Source organism: Primulina tabacum, chromosome 18 (genome assembly GCF_025594145.1).
Source record: "Primulina tabacum isolate GXHZ01 chromosome 18, ASM2559414v2, whole genome shotgun sequence".
In the NCBI taxonomy this organism is placed as follows: domain Eukaryota; kingdom Viridiplantae; phylum Streptophyta; class Magnoliopsida; order Lamiales; family Gesneriaceae; genus Primulina; species Primulina tabacum.
Window position 1 is genome coordinate 32,695,454 of NC_134567.1, and position 21,828 is coordinate 32,717,281.

Genomic DNA, 21,828 nt, shown 5'->3' on the forward strand with positions numbered 1-21,828 from the left:
ATCTGAAGTGATTCTCGGTAAGATTGATTGTCTGTAGAATAGGTAAATTTCAGTCCATCCCACCGTGAACATGAATCTATCTAATCGGCAACAAATGGGTTAAGTCCTGAGATTCGACCAAGTGAATTTACCATTCAATAGAGGTGGATCACATAACTGAAGTTCCTGTATCAAGCTATCAAAACAATGCATACTCGATGTCATTGAGCAACTATAAATTTTGTGGGGACCCGGGCTCTAGCTCAATTATCTTTGGGATTAATTGAATCTTTGCTAGAAAATGTAGGTCAAAATTTTTTGCTTTTAATATAAAAAACAATTGTATAAAAATCATACACAAATGATACCTCTATTTGATTTCAACAAACATAAGTACGTGTCTTGTTCCATTTCATACTTAAATAAACTAGTATTTGAAACACATTACATATTAAATGTAAACACTACTAGTTTATCTGCTACGCCCGTGATCACCACGCTATCTCGATCTCTCATCTTTGTCTCGACCCTGATCCTGCCCCACCTGTTGTCATGCACACATACAAACAAGACAACAGCCGGATAACTCCGGTGATAATAAATCCCAGTATAAACAATGTATACATACAATTAACTGAACTAACATAAAAGCATGGAACATATATCACTGCATGTATCATAATCTGAAATTTGATTCAATATCAAACAGTAACTAAAACATGGATCGTAATCTACGAAACATATTCTATACAATCTGTAATTCAATTCTTGGCTCGGCATCTCAGACTCGACTTATCTCTCTTCTAATCTAGGGATCCCAGTGAATAAGAACGTAACAAGTCTCCCACCTACTACTACCGTTCGCGGTGGTGGTACGTTCTTATTTCTGGACTTTGGTCTACTTTATATCGAATTATCTGCAATAAGGACAGCTCTGTCTCATAAGCATATCGATACACCAAACGTCCAGTGTCTTAGCATATCTGCCAAAGACTAGTTAATCCTACTCTGACAATGTGCAATGGGCCAGTGACTACTCTGTCATAATCTAGCCCCTCTGTCAGTGACTCTCACTCAATAGCTATCTGCTATCCTCTGCTTTCCTATCAATCACTAACAGGAACATACTCATTCACATAACACAAAGGTATGAAAACAGAACAATACAAGTATGTGGTTTAGGGAAACTCGAGTTAAATCTAACTCAAGTCGATCTCCCAGTTAACATCGATTTACACATTTCTCTTCTCGATCTGACGAAGTCGAAGTCTCAGTCTCAAATTCAAATCTGTCCATACCCAATCTGGCAATGATAATACCGAATAGCCATAATATCAATAAACATTCTCGAATCAATACTGGATATAATCAGAACGAAATCAAATTCTATTTAAACGGCATAACTGCACAAGAACGATATACCCTGAAATATCATATCTATCAGATATCAATCCCAACATCTCATAATCAATGATAATACAAATCTAATATCAAATCTTAATCAATCCTGCATCGGATTAATATCAATCTACTGATTCGACAACATAACGGCGTAATCTCGCGATACCGGTCAACTCAAACATCAATAATCAATACAAGAACTCATACTCCTCATCATAAACACATCTACCATGCTGAAATCTGCATATACCCAACTCAAGACATGGTGAACATAATAATAATAGCATACGATGTTCGTTCTTCGATCCGGTTGCGAATATACGTTCATAATAATCACAAGAACACGTAATAGAAACCAAAATCTGATTTCCCCAACATCTCAACTTCATAACATGCTGAAATGTAATAATACTTACCTCCTTTCGAAGCTGGTGATGAGAGGAACACGAATCTAGTCTCAGATTGAAAATCGGGTGGTTAGATTCTTCACAACAAACAATCTAAGCTATTAAGAAACTTGAGGGACTTTTCATGGAGGTTCTCTCGGTGGAATCTGCTGAAAGAGTGAAGAGAATGAAGCCAAGTCTCTATATATCTCTTGCATGGGGAGTAACACATGGTTCATTTTCCATTCTGCACGTTGCACCGCAGGTGCGCTATTCATCGGACCGCGGGTGCGCTGAGCGTTCTGGATCACATCCAACAATTCAGAAGGAACGACCGCGGGTGCACTATGTCTTGGGCCGCGGGTGCGCTGTCCTTACGTCCCAACACCGCGGGTGCGGTAGCACTTCTGGCGCGGTTGCGGTGTGGGGTCTGTTCTCTATAATATACCCTACTGCCCTACAACCGCGGGCGCAGTAGAAATGCCGGCGCGGGTGCGACCTCTCTTCCATGTCACACTTCATAATTTTGTTTTACCAACCTAAGATTCTCGGGCATTACAAATTTTCTCTCGAATTGACCTTACTACATTGAAATCTCCCCCCAAGCACCATCTATCTCCGCATATTACCCTCAACCCTGCAAGCTCGTCCTAGAAATTATTTCGTAAACTTGGACGGCATGGCCCGTAAACAGCTGTGAACCACCAGTCGTGTTGTGCATCATTTTGAATGTGAATTGAAACAGAGAAATCCCCAATCAAATTATCCTTGACCATTATAACTCTTGGATCCCACATAATGATAATCCCCCCGACCTACCCAATGCAGGTAAAGTTACCAATTCCACAAATCTCGACTTCCATAGACTTGAAATTAATCTCCTGTCGACCACTTCTTTTTTTGTTTCCTGCAGAATTATTAAGTCTGGTTTTTCTTTGGCGATTATGGCTCGTATCAATCCCCTTCTTGTGGCTGATCCACTCCCCCTGATATTCCATGAAAAGTCTTTCATTGATTCACTTCCGCATCCCTCTTATTCTTACTACAGCTGGCTTCTTCACTCTCCAACATCGTTCCACACTCGTCTAAGTCGTTAAATTCCGCCTTCTCTACACCCATCAATCTTAAGCACTCATTCTTATCTGCATAGTTGAATTCCTGCTTTCCCATACCATCAATATTCGCATCTTCATCCATCCCCTCGTGATGCCCTGTGAAGTTATTTCCGGATAAACCCACTTTTTCAACCACTGAAATAATTCTCCGCTCACCCATAACCTCTACCCCTCCCCTCGACCCGATAAAGGAATCTGAGACAGAAAGAGAATGGAAAGGAGAGTGATGAGAATTGGAATTGTTGGGTAAATTGCATACCTTGCTCGGAGATTCTTCAAAAAATTCGCCCAAATCATCGAATTCCAGTGATTTTCTTGTTGACTTATCCGAGTGATCAGAGATATGACTGTCGGCATCGCTGAAAGCTCCGCCATCATCTGAAGTATCATCCCTCGCTCCATGATATAGTTGATCCTCCCAAATTCCATCTTCCCCGTGAATTGTATATTTGTCGATCTCTATGATTGATATCTTTGAAGTTTCTTTATTTCGCAAGTGAAATGATTCTTGATGTGACTTTACTTGTTTCCTGCGATATACATGCTCAAATTTTCTTTCAACAGGGCAATATTCCTTTTCTAAGTTTTGATGTCCATTCTTTTGTGTTTCAAGAATGTTTGTAGATTCAATCTTCCCCTTCTGAAATTCATTCTCATCTTTCGGCTTTAACTTTTTGAGAATCTTGATATGCTTCCCGCGGTACCATGGTTCTGATACACAGCTCCGTTCTCCAGAATTATCATCCTTCTCGACGATCTTAAGACCATTGGTTTCTTTAAATTTGTACATGTTCGCCGACTCACAATTCTGATTATACGTGACCAGTCCTTCTTGTTTTTCAACTGGATGAATTGTGATGTTGTCCTCCTGCTTTCTTTGGATGTCATTCATGTTTTCTGCATTTGAAACGGTTTCTTTGAATCATTTCTTGTTACCCCAGCCTGTCCCGCCTCTAGCTCCATTCATCACCACTTGTGCGTAAGATCTTTTTTCATACTTGTCGTACTCTGATATTTTGACTGAATCCACAATAATGCGAATGATCAAAGGTCCTCTTTTAGTTTTGATCTGAAGGTTTCTGTTGATGGAACTTCCTTCGAATCCCACTACTTTTATTTTTGCTGCTGATAAGTCTCTTAATAGAACAGTATCTTGGCTGATGCCTAACAATCGTCCGCATTGATCACCAATAATTTTGAAAAGATCTTTGGACCATAAATCCCAAGGTATCCCTAATAAACGGATCCAACTGTTACAACACGAACACTTCCTCTTCGCTATTGCTATTAAGACTCCATCTCTGAAAAGATAATGTGACTTTATTTTCCAGAAAGCAGTTCTTCAATCGCAAATAGAATAATGCATCCTCTTCGTTATGTGGCCACCAAACTGCTTTGTTGGCCTGGAATGGAAACACTTCAATCTTTCTCTGGACGGCCTTTCCAAGTGTTTTACTCACCAACTCCCACGATGTGTTGACACAATCCCTTGTAATGATAATAGCCTTACTCCAATCCTTAGACATCATATCTGGTGATTGTTCCGACTCTGCCACTTCTGAAAATCCCTTTTCGCCAACATTCAACCGAACATTTTGCCGCTTCTGTGGTTGTTCCGTTGGCTTTTTATTAACTCTGAAATTCAATACATTATCCCTTCTGTTTATCCTAAATTTGGACAAATTGTTTGCCATCCATTTCCATCCCCCATTGAATCGTCCACTTGGTATGATGATGCGCTGTATCTTGCCCCTCCAAACTAGCTTAGATATTTCTAAGTAACTTCCTCGACCGTTCACAAATTTCTGCATAGAAACCACTGCTTCTCTGCCTCTGAATCTATTGAAACTAGGGCAGGATTGTGGTTTATTAATGTATTCCCACAATTTTGATATGATCCAGTCTAAACTTTCCAGATTCATTTCCAGTACATAGCTTGCATTTCTGGTTCTTTCGGTCACCATGACCGTGTTACCCCTCCTGCCCCTGCTGATTAAGAACAGTTTTTGTTCAACTTTGATCTCACAACTTGATTTGTAATTGTTTCTGAGCAAACCCTTATACATCTCGACTATTTTCAGGTTTACGGGATACCAGAAGAAAAGATCTATATCGGTGAGGGTTTAGAACGTTATAAAACTCGGTGATTGAAAGCAAATGGCTAGGTTAATGATCGAAGGATAAGTGAAATGCTAAAGGGTCGATAAAAACAAAACAAGGGAGATCGGGAATAATAATGAAGAAGGTTCAGAAAGAAATGGAAAAAAGGACGACAAACGATAGGTTTGAATTTTTTTTTTATAAGAAGAGGATGTTTGTCCCCGCCGGCCGTTTTCCGGTGCCGGAGACAAAGGTTGAAAACGATCGATGAGGCTCAGAGATTTTTGAAGTCAGTGAATGAACGGTGAAGAAATCCAATTGGTCGGTGGTTTGAGGGGGGAGAGAGCATTTTCAAATTTTTCTCTCTCTACATACATTGTTCTTACAATTGTGTTTCTAGATGTTTAATTGGTCAGCCTATTTGAAAATAACGGGCATCAGTATACGGGGATCTATGTCCAGTGAAACTTCTGTTTTGATAAATGAACTCGATGATGGGTGAACCATGCTGTGACAGCATGTACAAGCATGTGAGAGAGAAATAGGAGGAAAGATTTTAGGGTCTTTCCTTTCCTGAATTTATAATAATCGGGTAACTGAGTTATAAACTAATACTTCTGAGGCATGGAAAGAGATCAAATTTGAGTTAAAGAACAATTAATCACTATCCTTTCTCGTTATTGAGCAGTAACTAACTGTACCGAGCCTAATTTCAACTATCTTGTATGCTCAATATCGACATTAATTATGGATTAATGGAAATTGACATGTTAGTCACTACCGGTCCACGATTAGATTTTCAGGTTTGATTTTCATAGCAAAGTTGAAATTGGATACTCTTTATGTTGTATTAATGTTTTTTGTAAACATGCCTCGCAAGTCATTTGAAAGGAAAACATTATACATGGCATTGACATTCTATTCCATGCTTAGTTTACGGATAACAACAGTGCTCAAGCTACAGGAAATAGGTAGTGATCCATAACAAAGGTTTAACAAAGTGTCAATCCTTTATTGCAGGATATCAAAAAAGTCAATTCATATGAGGTTCAGAAACGATCTTCAAATGAAGATTCATTGCTCCCTTACCTTTTGGAATCTGGTCAAGAACTGTTACCCCTCCTATCAGTAATAGTAGAGGTAAGGACTAAACGTTAGGCGTTTGAATTCATTGAGAAGTGAACTTGCGTATCTTTAGAGGAATGATGGTGCCATTTGACTAGTTTACGATCTGTTTACCAGTTCTCAGCTGACTTAGTTCATTGTTGTAGCATGTGAACCATCCTATACAGACTGTTTGATTAGTAGGATTTTAAATATAGAATTTTACAACTAAATCTAGGTTAATCCTAACTAGTGAGACTGTTCGCTGATGTAGATTGAATAACTAAATTAATTGCCGGGGTTATGAATTGGACTATTCTCCATCAGTTAACCCTTCAGAGCTTGCTTTGTTTATAAAGGAACAGAGAATATAATTGCTTTAAACATACCTGAAAACTGTTTCTTTGATTACTTTCCCCAACTGATGAAGCAGTTCAATATGCGAAAATTTTCAGCTCCCACAAGAATCACAACAGCAGTTGTTACAATTGCCAGCAGATCTTGTCGGAAAGTTAGTTTCTAGGGCAGCTGCGAGGACAATAAGACAAGCTTTTTCTTGAGTACATCCACATGTGTATCTTTTCAGCATGATCAACTGATTGCCATGATTTGCCTTTGCCCTTCATGTGCCATTAAAAAATTGGCATGCATTGACAGTTTCAAAAATATTTGTTGTTTGATATGTTCAGTTTTTTACCTTTTCATTATAGCAGGTGAGATGGTTGAGAATGTGAAATATCTGATTGTTGGAAAAAAAATAACGTTTACAATTGTTTGAATTATATTATATTTAATTTCATACGCAAGCATGTTAAATTTTTTAAAGGATGGTTCCTAACGGTTATGATATGCTTTCAGTTGTAATATTTAATCATAACTAGAAAAAAAAGACGTGTGTTGGACGTGAGAAATATTCTTATATAAACATAGATAGTTATGTAATTGGAATAACTTATTCCCGTGCACATCTTTGCACCCCCTCGATAACCAAAATGTTTTTTTTTCTCACATCATATTGTTTTGAGCCAAAAATCAATTTTAACAAAAAATTAGCCAAAAAAGTTCTCTGAAGAGACAATTACGATGAGAGATACTATCTGATCACCTCAAAACATGAGGCTTGAGTGGTTTAGGGTTTCAAGGTTTTCGATTTTAGGGTCTAGGGTTTTTTAAGGGTTAGGGTTTAGGGTTTTTTTCAATGGAAAAACACCATCGGGGTTTTGGGTTTATTTTTTAAAAAAAGACACCGTCGGAAACGGAGGTTAGGTGGATCCCTACAAGTATATACAACAAATGAGGACCAGGCCAAGACCTCCGCAGAAAAGGCTATACAATCGTAATATCATAACGTAAATAACGACATACTACAACAGGGCAACCCAGAATACATCAAACAAAAGAAGACAGAAGGGTGGGCAAGGAGAACTCTGCAGCCAACGTCCAAAAAGGCGGAAAAACAAGATCAACAGGATCAAGAGGTCGCCCATAGGGCGAACTTAACTGTATCGCCTTAAGCCGGTAATATCGTCGTTGCTGAGAGCGCGTACGGCCAGGGAGAGCTAATGATAAACAGGCAGTGGTAGAAGAAGACACCACACTCTCCTCACTGCCCATACTCTCCGAACCAAACTCAAATGAAGGCAATGTAAGAGAAACAAGAGGATCCTCCACAAAATCTTGATCAAAAGGAGCAATTTCAACAACCGAAACTAGAACAACCACATGTGCAGGAACAATTGCAACAGAAGTAGCCTCTACCACAACCAAATCCGTGGCCTGAGACGAAAGAACTGGAGCTAAAGCTGCCGGAGACAGACAACTCACCCCAGCATTTTGTTCCGCTACAAGCTTACTGAGAAGAGTCTTAAACCTGTGGGGACGGGGTTTCACAGCATCCGAAGACTCACTAGGACCAGAATAAGTAGGTAAATTCTGCAGTATCTCAAAATAATTCTTCGAAGAAATAGGTCGTGCCGGATCTTTCCTCAAAACAGGCCGACGTCGGGGACGCTTTGGAGCTTGCTCTGGATGCTCAAAATCAACACCACTGGACGGGGTCGGATCAAAGGTAGTACCCTGTAACGAAACACTATGTGAGATGAGAACAAGAGGGACATTGTAAGGATTGTGTATCGTATGATCGTAAATCATATGTTGATTATCGATAATTTCTGACATTGTATATTATTAAGTGCATGACGTATATAAGTGACACATGTTACAGTTTATAGTATAATGATTTGAGTATTAGTTCAAATGAAATAAAATCAATTTCATTAAAAAGCTAATACATAGTAATGCAATTTTCATGTTTTGAGTTTTGTCTAAATCCATTTGAAAATAGGGGCAAAATCCTCCTGAAGTGTATCATGTGCATTGAAGTTCTGAACTGACATATTTTGGGAGAACAAGCAAAACTTGCGAGTCCGATATGCAAATTGAGTGAGATCAGTGGCAAATAAAAGCCAACACATAGATGTACAACTTTCATGTTGATCACTTTTGCTAATTTGAAACCTAGCGTTCCAGACAGAACATGGCGCGCTAGGGCGCTACTTCTTGTTCGCCCCAGCGCGGTATTATAAAAGATTGTGGACAGAACCCGACGTGCTAGGACGCCACTTCATTTCCGCCCCAGCTCAGCATTGAAGCACATTTTGGACAGAGCATGACGCGCTAGGACGCAACATCATCACCGCCCAAGCGCGGAGTGATAAGAATCGCTCCGGGCAGAGCTCCGTGCGCTAGGTTTAAATGTTGAGATAAGGTTGTTAATATAATGATTGATGGTATTATTATTATTATCATTGTGTTGTAGGAATCCCTCAAGAGCTAAACAACTACTTGTATATTGGGTTGTCAATAGACTTTTCCTTTGAATGCATCTCATGAGCTATGTATATGATAAATGAAGTTTATATTGATTTTAGCTCCTTTAAATCATTGATTATGTATATTGTATGTAATTATATATTGAAAATAAATGAGATTGTTGACAAGAGCAAAGTAAATGAGCTAATACTTTAGCACGCACACCACATGTCTGATAAAATATTTCAATGAATGTTTTTATGGCTTGATGGTTATATGATATTGTGGTGTTACCTATGGTAATTCTAAACCCACTTGACTGAAGTTGATCAACATAATGACATGTACTGTGACTGATTTTGACTGAGACGTACATGTGTACTATTGACTGGTGACCTATCAATGCCATACAAATGAAAAAAAATGAATTGTTCTATAGATGTCATCTTATAATTTTTATATACACATTTTATTGACTGATGGCATATTACGGTTAAGAAATAGTATTGATTCCTTCTTTACACTATGGTATATGTACTTGTTATTTAAAGGTCTACTTGCTGAGTTTGTATAACTCATTTCAGTTATGTTCATGAGATGCAGATGCAGGTAACCGAGACTGATACGGCGTGGTGTTGAGACGGAAGAAGGAAATGTGCCAAGCTTGGAGGAAGGATGAAATGATTATTTTGTCTATGGATGGTTAAGAATTTATTTTGTTTTGAAATGGTTGAAGTGGTGAATATATTTTGTTGTAACCCACCTGATATTTTGAGAGTTTAAACGTGACTAAATTATTTTGGTAATCAAATGCAATAATTTTGACTTTGTATATCTTTATGTATTATTTGTGGGAATTTTTATGATGTATTGGTTTTATTGCTTGAGACATGTGGTGAGTTTCTTTTTACGAGGAAACTCTGTCAAATTTATTTTTAAAAGTACATACTTTCCTCCAAGTCTATTTTTTTAAAAGCTTACGCATTATAGAGTTTATTATTTTAAAACGGGTCATGGTGTCACAACCATTGATGCCAAAACCTTCAAAGGAAGAAAGACATCGTCGGCCTCAACCAACGGCCCCAGCAAGGAGTCAAGATATCTGAAACAGGGTTTCTCAATCGGACAAGCTCCCAAGCAGACCTAAGGGAGAAAGCACCGTCAGAACTATGAATCCAAAGAGCCAGGTCAGGCTCGCCCAAGGCGATCGAGATCAGAGTAATCGCCTCAGCAATTGAGGGGGCCACCATAGAGCAAAGAAGATCAAAATTTAGGGTTTAGGGTTTGGGGTTTGGGATTTAAGGTATAGGGGTTTAGGGGTAAGGGTTTTGGGTTGAGGGTTGAGGGTTTGGGGTTTAGGGTTTAGGGTTTAGGGGTTTCGGGTTTCGGGTTTTTTGGGGTTTGGGGTTTAGGGTTTAGGGTTTTTTTTTTCGGAAAACACCGCCGGATGCAGAGGGTTAGGCGGACCTCTACTGTATATATCCACAAAAATAGACAGTAACAGAATAAAGAAAAACTAAAAGAGGAGGGGACAAGACCCAATCTCCCCGAAAAGGCTAAAGCAGTAGAAACATAAAACAAAACACCTAGGGAAGCAAGTACAAAAATAGAACTAACCCTAGAATACCACCAAAGAGCGCTAAAAATTAATCAAGGACGAACAGCGCTAAGCACAACATGTTGATGAAGATAAAATGATAGCTGCGAGATGAACGCAGAAACCATAGAGAAGCCCTCATCTCGGAACCATCACCCTGAAGAAACAATCCTAATCTGGTATCTGTCAGTTGTATGAAGCCCACCAGTCAAAAGAAGAAAAGACCAGGAAGTCACTGTACAGTGGTGATCAAAGAGCAAAATGTAGATCGCAACCCAGCCAAAACAAAACAAAAAAATCCAGCCTCTGAAGTAAGAGAATAAAAGCACCAGGCCCATGAGGAAGGAGTCAGACTAGAGAGATATAGCGATGCAGAGGGGAACCCCTGAAACCACCACATCATCCAGCAGACACAGATACAATAACTGAAGCGCGGGCAAGGAGAACCTGCAGAAAACGCCCACCAGGAACCCGGGAAGGACCAAAGAGGAGCACTAATAGAAAAAGTGCTGAAGACCACCCGGAACAAGAAGTAACAAAACACATCATGTACAAGTGTCTGACCCCACTTGCACAGAGTAGAGGGGAGGGAAAAAACCTCCAAGAACAATAACCTGCAAGAAAAAAATACACATATACATATATATATATATATATATATATATATGTATAGGACCTAACTCTAAGGTATACTGTCTAAGGTCATGGGCCCTCGCCGCCAACGCATCAGCCACCGAATTACCCTCCCGAAAGATATGCGAAATATGAACCATACGCCCCCTCAGGAGGACCAAAATCTGAGACACAATGTGATCTAAATCCCAGCAACACCTACGAGAGCGGAGGATTTGAATAGAAATCTTGGAATCAACCTCGATCCAAAGAGGAAAAAGAGAAAGATCAGAACAAATGATAAGACCCCTCCAGACCGCCCAGAGTTCTGCCCGTATATTAGACCCAGCTCCAATGAACTCACTAAATGAAAGAAAGACCCGCCCAGAGTCATCACAAACGACGCCACCAACCGTAGAATCTCCAGGATTGCCTCTAGAACTCCCATGCACATTTAAATTAAAACAACCCGACAGCGGCCGAAGCCAACGAACAATCGCCGTCCGATGATATCTGTGTAAATAAACCGAAATCCCCAGCGATCTCGCCACGTGAAAGAAGCCCACCCAATGCTTGGGCTTGACAATACGCGCAGAATGGGCGAGGCGCAGGTAAGACAGGATCTAGAACTTCACCGTCTCCCCAGAAATGGAGAGCTGGCGCTGCTTCGCATCATTCCTAGCAGTCCAGAGAAACCACAAAATAATGAAAGGGAGAAACTCCCACACATGGCCCCCTGGAGCCCAGATCAGATCCCTCTTCCACGCACTAAGGAATAACCTGAAATCATCAGTGTCAGGGATACGAAGCCTAAAGATAGCACCAAAAAAATGCCAAATAGAGCGAGCCACCGGACTGCGAAGAAACAAATGTGTGAATGTCTCGGACATATCACAACACTGACAACGAGACGCTAATGCAAAGCCACAACGCTGTAACACCTCATCAACTGGGAGTCACTGATGCCAAAATCTCCAAAGAAAGAATGACATCATAGGCCTCAACCAACTACCCCAATAGGGGCGAATAATATCAGAAATCAGGCCCGCGAACGGACCAACTCCCAAACGGACTTGATAAAAAAAGCATCATCGGAGCTATGAATCCAACGAGCCAAATCCGACTCTCCCGAAATAATCGGGACAAACACAATCTGCTCCGCAAAAGAAGGACCAACAGCTGAACAAAGCAGATCAAAATCCCAGGTTCCCTCAGTAAGAAAATGGGAAACCCGGGCCCCACGGTCACCACGGACCTCAGTCTAACTGGACAGAGGGATATCCCTGAACCATCAATCATCCCAAAAGGAGACCGCACCAATGCCCACACGCCAGCGAATACCACTCTCCGCACGAGGCCTGATCTGGAGCAAACGCCGCCAAGTGGGAGATATAAAACCACGAGAAGAGACACAAGCTGGGTGAGCCAAGAGGCAATACTTCCTCATCAAAAATTTGACCCAGAGGGAAGAACCCTGCCAGAACCGAAACCACAGTTTTATGGAGAAGCTGTCCACAATATCTTTCAGTATGCGGAAGCCTAGACCCCTTCATCAACAGATAGACAGGCACGAGACCACCTCGCCCATTGCCATTTCTTATCCAAGGGTCTGGACCCCCGAGGGTCTGGCTCCCCGTGGAAAGAGTTTTAAGTTCCCAACCCTCCAACCTCTTACGCACCGAGTGCAAGAGAGGATCAAAAAGGGAACAAACTCTATTCCCACGAAACAAAGGGACTCCGAGGTACTTAATAGGAAAATGACCCTCCGCAAACCCAGTGATACGAAGGACACGGGAGCGGATACATCCAGAACACCTCGGAGGCAAAATCAAGACGCTTTTAACAGAACTCACCAGCTGCCCCGAGCAGTTTTCATAATGATGCAAAAAATCCTTAAGGCACTGCATCTCTCGATTCCCACCATTGGCAAAAATAATGATATCATCAACATAATCCAGATGGGAAACAAGGAGATCACAATCAGATCGGTACCTATTCGCAGGATGCTGTCTGTAAAGATGATCAAGCCCACGCGAAAGGTAATCAGCCCCCAGAATTAAAAGAAACGGGGACAAAGGATCTCCTTGACGGAGGCCCCTGGTGGATCCAAAAAACCCAGTGAGGGAGCCATTGATATTCACAGAAAAATGACAATGAGAGATGCAGGCAGATATCATCGACACTACCTGCTCAGAAAACCCATAATGCCTCAAAACGTCCAACAGGAAGGACCATTGGACCCTATCATAGACTTTGGCCATATCCAATTTCAAAATAACATTGCCACCACGAGTGGGTAGAGAGAGACTATGAGTGAGCTCCTGAGCAAGAAGGATATTATCCGACAACATCCGACCTTGATTAAAGCCACTCTGATTCAACGAGATATGCCTCTCCACCACATCCCTCAGACGAGAGTACAAAAGTTTGGAAATAATTTTATTCGTCACATTGCACAAGCTAATCGAACGAAAGTCCGACCAAGCATGAGCACCCTCAACTTTAGGAATCAAAGTGATCGTGGTGGCAGTAAACCCCTGTGGCATGGGGCTACCCCGAAAAAAATCCGCATCCAAAACATCTGGTGGACGATCTCTCAGCAATGCTGAAAGAACGCCGAAGAGAAACCATCAGGCCCCCGCCACGCCATCACATAGGGCGAACTTAACTGTATCGCCTTAAGCCGGTAATATCGTCGTTGCTGAGAGCGCGTACGGCCAGGGAGAGCTAATGATAAACAGGCAGTGGTAGAAGAAGACACCACACTCTCCTCACTGCCCATACTCTCCGAACCAAACTCAAATGAAGGCAATGTAAGAGAAACAAGAGGATCCTCCACAAAATCTTGATCAAAAGGAGCAATTTCAACAACCGAAACTAGAACAACCACATGTGCAGGAACAATTGCAACAGAAGTAGCCTCTACCACAACCAAATCCGTGGCCTGAGACGAAAGAACTGGAGCTAAAGCTGCCGGAGACAGACAACTCACCCCAGCATTTTGTTCCGCTACAAGCTTACTGAGAAGAGTCTTAAACCTGTGGGGACGGGGTTTCACAGCATCCGAAGACTCACTAGGACCAGAATAAGTAGGTAAATTCTGCAGTATCTCAAAATAATTCTTCGAAGAAATAGGTCGAGCCGGATCTTTCCTCAAAACAGGCCGACGTCGGGGACGCTTTGGAGCTTGCTCTGGATGCTCAAAATCAACACCACTGGACGGGGTCGGATCAAAGGTAGTACCCTGTAACGAAACACTATGTGAGATGAGAACAAGAGGGACATTGTAAGGATTGTGTATCGTATGATCGTAAATCATATGTTGATTATCGATAATTTCTGACATTGTATATTATTAAGTGCATGACGTATATAAGTGACACATGTTACAGTTTATAGTATAATGATTTGAGTATTAGTTCAAATGAAATAAAATCAATTTCATTAAAAAGCTAATACATAGTAATGCAATTTTCATGTTTTGAGTTTTGTCTAAATCCATTTGAAAATAGGGGCAAAATCCTCCTGAAGTGTATCATGTGCATTGAAGTTCTGAACTGACATATTTTGGGAGAACAAGCAAAACTTGCGAGTCCGATATGCAAATTGAGTGAGATCAGTGGCAAATAAAAGCCAACACATAGATGTACAACTTTCATGTTGATCACTTTTGCTAATTTGAAACCTAGCGTTCCAGACAGAACATGGCGCGCTAGGGCGCTACTTCTTGTTCGCCCCAGCGCGGTATTATAAAAGATTGTGGACAGAACCCGACGTGCTAGGACGCCACTTCATTTCCGCCCCAGCTCAGCATTGAAGCACATTTTGGACAGAGCATGACGCGCTAGGACGCAACATCATCACCGCCCAAGCGCGGAGTGATAAGAATCGCTCCGGGCAGAGCTCCGTGCGCTAGGTTTAAATGTTGAGATAAGGTTGTTAATATAATGATTGATGGTATTATTATTATTATCATTGTGTTGTAGGAATCCCTCAAGAGCTAAACAACTACTTGTATATTGGGTTGTCAATAGACTTTTCCTTTGAATGCATCTCATGAGCTATGTATATGATAAATGAAGTTTATATTGATTTTAGCTCCTTTAAATCATTGATTATGTATATTGTATGTAATTATATATTGAAAATAAATGAGATTGTTGACAAGAGCAAAGTAAATGAGCTAATACTTTAGCACGCACACCACATGTCTGATAAAATATTTCAATGAATGTTTTTATGGCTTGATGGTTATATGATATTGTGGTGTTACCTATGGTAATTCTAAACCCACTTGACTGAAGTTGATCAACATAATGACATGTACTGTGACTGATTTTGACTGAGACGTACATGTGTACTATTGACTGGTGACCTATCAATGCCATACAAATGAAAAAAAATTAATTGTTCTATAGATGTCATCTTATAATTTTTATATACACATTTTATTGACTGATGGCATATTACGGTTAAGAAATAGTATTGATTCCTTCTTTACACTATGGTATATGTACTTGTTATTTAAAGGTCTACTTGCTGAGTTTTTATAACTCATTTCAGTTATGTTCATGAGATGCAGATGCAGGTAACCGAGACTGATACGGCGTGGTGTTGAGACGGAAGAAGGAAATGTGCCAAGCTTGGAGGAAGGATGAAATGATTATTTTGTCTATGGATGGTTAAGAATTTATTTTGTTTTGAAATGGTTGAAGTGGTGAATATATTTTGTTTTAACCCACCTGATATTTTGAGAGTTTAAACGTGACTAAATTATTTTGGTAATCAAATGCAATAATTTTGACTTTGTATATCTTTATGTATTATTTGTGGGAATTTTTATGATGTATTGGTTTTATTGCTTGAGACATGTGGTGAGTTTCTTTTTACGAGGAAACTCTGTCAAATTTATTTTTAAAAGTACATACTTTCCTCCAAGTCTATTTTTTTAAAAGCTTACGCATTATAGAGTTTATTATTTTAAAACGGGTCATGGTGTCACAACCATTGATGCCAAAACCTTCAAAGGAAGAAAGACATCGTCGGCCTCAACCAACGGCCCCAGCAAGGAGTCAAGATATCTGAAACAGGGTTTCTCAATCGGACAAGCTCCCAAGCAGACCTAAGGGAGAAAGCACCGTCAGAACTATGAATCCAAAGAGCCAGGTCAGGCTCGCCCAAGGCGATCGAGATCAGAGTAATCGCCTCAGCAATTGAAGGGACCACCATAGAGCAAAGAAGATCAAAATTTAGGGTTTAGGGTTTGGGGTTTGGGATTTAAGGTATAGGGGTTTAGGGGTAAGGGTTTTGGGTTGAGGGTTGAGGGTTTGGGGTTTAGGGTTTAGGGTTTAGGGGTTTCGGGTTTCGGGTTTTTTGGGGTTTGGGGTTTAGGGTTTAGGGTTTAGGGTTTTTTTTTCGGAAAACACCGCCGGATGCAGAGGGTTAGGCGGACCTCTACTGTATATATCCACAAAAATAGACAGTAACAGAATAAAGAAAAACTAAAAGAGGAGGGGACAAGACCCAATCTCCCCGAAAAGGCTAAAGCAGTAGAAACATAAAACAAAACACCTAGGGAAGCAAGTACAAAAATAGAACTAACCCTAGAATACCACCAAAGAGCGCTAAAAATTAATCAAGGACGAACAGCGCTAAGCACAACATGTTGATGAAGATAAAATGATAGCTGCGAGATGAACGCAGAAACCATAGAGAAGCCCTCATCTCGGAACCATCACCCTGAAGAAACAATCCTAATCTGGTATATGTCAGTTGTATGAAGCCCACCAGTCAAAAGAAGAAAAGACCAGGAAGTCACTGTACAGTGGTGATCAAAGAGCAAAATGTAGATCGCAACCCAGCCAAAACAAAACAAAAAAATCCAGCCTCTGAAGTAAGAGAATAAAAGCACCAGGCCCATGAGGAAGGAGTCAGACTAGAGAGATATAGCGATGCAGAGGGGAACCCCTGAAACCACCACATCATCCAGCAGACACAGATACAATAACTGAAGCGCGGGCAAGGAGAACCTGCAGAAAACGCCCACCAGGAACCCGGGAAGGACCAAAGAGGAGCACTAATAGAAAAAGTGCTGAAGACCACCCGGAACAAGAAGTAACAAAACACATCATGTACAAGTGTCTGACCCCACTTGCACAGAGTAGAGGGGAGGGAAAAAACCTCCAAGAACAATAACCTGCAAGAAAAAAATACACATATACATATATATATATATATATATATATATATATATATGTATAGGACCTAACTCTAAGGTATACTGTCTAAGGTCATGGGCCCTCGCCGCCAACGCATCAGCCACCGAATTACCCTCCCGAAAGATATGCGAAATATGAACCATACGCCCCCTCAGGAGGACCAAAATCTGAGACACAATGTGATCTAAATCCCAGCAACACCTACGAGAGCGGAGGATTTGAATAGAAATCTTGGAATCAACCTCGATCCAAAGAGGAAAAAGAGAAAGATCAGAACAAATGATAAGACCCCTCCAGACCGCCCAGAGTTCTGCCCGTATATTAGACCCAGCTCCAATGAACTCACTAAATGAAAGCAAGACCCGCCCAGAGTCATCACAAACGACGCCACCAACCGTAGAATCTCCAGGATTGCCTCTAGAACTCCCATGCACATTTAAATTAAAACAACCCGACAGCGGCCGAAGCCAACGAACAATCGCCGTCCGATGATATCTGTGTAAACAAACCGAAATCCCCAGCGATCTCGCCACGTGAAAGAAGCCCACCCAATGCTTGGGCTTGACAATACGCGCAGAATGGGCGAGGCGCAGGTAAGACAGGATCTAGAACTTCACCGTCTCCCCAGAAATGGAGAGCTGGCGCTGCTTCGCATCATTCCTAGCAGTCCAGAGAAACCTTAAAATAATGAAAGGGAGAAACTCCCACACATGGCCCCCTGGAGCCCAGATCAGATCCCTCTTCCACGCACTAAGGAATAACCAGAAATCATCAGTGTCAGGGATACGAAGCCTAAAGATAGCACCAAAAAAATGCCAAATAGAGCGAGCCACCGGACTGCGAAGAAACAAATGTGTGAATGTCTCGGACATATCACAACACTGACAACGAGACGCTAATGCAAAGCCACAACGCTGTAACACCTCATCAACTGGGAGTCACTGATGCCAAAATCTCCAAAGAAAGAATGACATCATAGGCCTCAACCAACTACCCCAATAGGGGCGAATAATATCAGAAATCAAGCCCGCGAACGGACCAACTCCCAAACGGACTTGATAAAAAAAGCATCATCGGAGCTATGAATCCAACGAGCCAAATCCGGCTCTCCCGAAATAATCGGGACAAACACAATCTGCTCCGCAAAAGAAGGACCAACAGCTGAACAAAGCAGATCAAAATCCCAGGTTCCCTCAGTAAGAAAATGGGAAACCCGGGCCCCACGGTCACCACGGACCTCAGTCTAACTGGACAGAGGGATATCCCTGAACCATCAATCATCCCAAAAGGAGACCGCACCAATGCCCACACGCCAGCGAATACCACTCTCCGCACGAGGCCTGATCTGGAGCAAACGCCGCCAAGTGGGAGATATAAAACCACGAGAAGAGACACAAGCTGGGTGAGCCAAGAGGCAATACTTCCTCATCAAAAATTTGACCCAGAGGGAAGAACCCTGCCAGAACCGAAACCACAGTTTTATGGAGAAGCTGTCCACAATATCTTTCAGTCTGCGGAAGCCTAGACCCCTTCATCAACAGATAGACAGGCACGAGACCACCTCGCCCATTGCCATTTCTTATCCAAGGGTCTGGCTCCCCGAGGAAAGAGTTTTAAGTTCCCAACCCTCCAACCTCTTACGCACCGAGTGCAAGAGAGGATCAAAAAGGGAACAAACTCTATTCCCACGAAACAAAGGGACTCCGAGGTACTTAATAGGAAAATGACCCTCCGCAAACCCAGTGATACGAAGGACACGGGAGCGGATACATCCAGAACACCTCGGAGGCAAAATCAAGACGCTTTTAACAGAACTCACCAGCTGCCCCGAGCAGTTTTCATAATGATGCAAAAAATCCTTAAGGCACTGCATCTCTCGATTCCCACCATTGGCAAAAATAATGATATCATCAACATAATCCAGATGGGAAACAAGGAGATCACAATCAGATCGGTACCTATTCGCAGGATGCTGTCTGTAAAGATGATCAAGCCCACGCGAAAGGTAATCAGCCCCCAGAATTAAAAGAAACGGGGACAAAGGATCTCCTTGACGGAGGCCCCTGGTGGATCCAAAAAACCCAGTGAGGGAGCCATTGATATTCACAGAAAAATGACAATGAGAGATGCAGGCAGATATCATCGACACTACCTGCTCAGAAAACCCATAATGCCTCAAAACGTCCAACAGGAAGGACCATTGGACCCTATCATAGACTTTGGCCATATCCAATTTCAAAATAACATTGCCACCACGAGTGGGTAGAGAGAGACTATGAGTGAGCTCCTGAGCAAGAAGGATATTATCCGACAACATCCGACCTTGATTAAAGCCACTCTGATTCAACGAGATATGCCTCTCCACCACATCCCTCAGACGAGAGTACAAAAGTTTGGAAATAATTTTATTCGTCACATTGCACAAGCTAATCGAACGAAAGTCCGACCAAGCATGAGCACCCTCAACTTTAGGAATCAAAGTGATCGTGGTGGCAGTAAACCCCTGTGGCATGGGGCTACCCCGAAAAAAATCCGCATCCAAAACATCTGGTGGACGATCTCTCAGCAATGCTGAAAGAACGCCGAAGAGAAACCATCAGGCCCCCGCCACGCCATCACATAGGGCGAACTTAACTGTATCGCCTTAAGCCGGTAATATCGTCGTTGCTGAGAGCGCGTAAGGCCAGGGAGAGCTAATGATAAACAGGCAGTGGTAGAAGAAGACACCACACTCTCCTCACTGCCCATACTCTCCGAACCAAACTCAAATGAAGGCAATGTAAGAGAAACAAGAGGATCCTCCACAAAATCTTGATCAAAAGGAGCAATTTCAACAACCGAAACTAGAACAACCACATGTGCAGGAACAATTGCAACAGAAGTAGCCTCTACCACAACCAAATCCGTGGCCTGAGACGAAAGAACTGGAGCTAAAGCTGCCGGAGACAGACAACTCACCCCAGCATTTTGTTCCGCTACAAGCTTACTGAGAAGAGTCTTAAACCTGTGGGGACGGGGTTTCACAGCATCCGAAGACTCACTAGGACCAGAATAAGTAGGTAAATTCTGCAGTATCTCAAAATAATTCTTCGAAGAAATAGGTCGAGCCGGATCTTTCCTCAAAACAGGCCGACGTCGGGGACGCTTTGGAGCTTGCTCTGGATGCTCAAAATCAACACCACTGGACGGGGTCGGATCAAAGGTAGTACCCTGTAACGAAACACTATGTGAGATGAGAACAAGAGGGACATTGTAAGGATTGTGTATCGTATGATCGTAAATCATATGTTGATTATCGATAATTTCTGACATTGTATATTATTAAGTGCATGACGTATATAAGTGACACATGTTACAGTTTATAGTATAATGATTTGAGTATTAGTTCAAATGAAATAAAATCAATTTCATTAAAAAGCTAATACATAGTAATGCAATTTTCATGTTTTGAGTTTTGTCTAAATCCATTTGAAAATAGGGGCAAAATCCTCCTGAAGTGTATCATGTGCATTGAAGTTCTGAACTGACATATTTTGGGAGAACAAGCAAAACTTGCGAGTCCGATATGCAAATTGAGTGAGATCAGTGGCAAATAAAAGCCAACACATAGATGTACAACTTTCATGTTGATCACTTTTGCTAATTTGAAACCTAGCGTTCCAGACAGAACATGGCGCGCTAGGGCGCTACTTCTTGTTCGCCCCAGCGCGGTATTATAAAAGATTGTGGACAGAACCCGACGTGCTAGGACGCCACTTCATTTCCGCCCCAGCTCAGCATTGAAGCACATTTTGGACAGAGCATGACGCGCTAGGACGCAACATCATCACCGCCCAAGCGCGGAGTGATAAGAATCGCTCCGGGCAGAGCTCCGTGCGCTAGGTTTAAATGTTGAGATAAGGTTGTTAATATAATGATTGATGGTATTATTATTATTATCATTGTGTTGTAGGAATCCCTCAAGAGCTAAACAACTACTTGTATATTGGGTTGTCAATAGACTTTTCCTTTGAATGCATCTCATGAGCTATGTATATGATAAATGAAGTTTATATTGATTTTAGCTCCTTTAAATCATTGATTATGTATATTGTATGTAATTATATATTGAAAATAAATGAGATTGTTGACAAGAGCAAAGTAAATGAGCTAATACTTTAGCACGCACACCACATGTCTGATAAAATATTTCAATGAATGTTTTTATGGCTTGATGGTTATATGATATTGTGGTGTTACCTATGGTAATTCTAAACCCACTTGACTGAAGTTGATCAACATAATGACATGTACTGTGACTGATTTTGACTGAGACGTACATGTGTACTATTGACTGGTGACCTATCAATGCCATACAAATGAAAAAAAATTAATTGTTCTATAGATGTCATCTTATAATTTTTATATACACATTTTATTGACTGATGGCATATTACGGTTAAGAAATAGTATTGATTCCTTCTTTACACTATGGTATATGTACTTGTTATTTAAAGGTCTACTTG

At 41.4% G+C, this 21,828-nt stretch overlaps 1 protein-coding gene across 1 annotated transcript in view; it reads left to right on the plus strand.

Annotated features, from left to right (window-relative positions):
- Window positions 1-6,707, plus strand: part of LOC142533622 (putative aarF domain-containing protein kinase At1g71810, chloroplastic) — a 43,940-nt gene extending 37,233 nt beyond the window's left edge. The window contains exons 20-21 of the mRNA XM_075640448.1: window positions 6,002-6,121; window positions 6,541-6,707. Coding sequence (XP_075496563.1) covers window positions 6,002-6,121; window positions 6,541-6,645 — 225 coding nt within the window. The 3' untranslated portion in view covers window positions 6,646-6,707. The remainder of the gene's footprint in view (window positions 1-6,001; window positions 6,122-6,540) is intronic.
- Window positions 6,708-21,828: the final 15,121 nt, after the last annotated feature.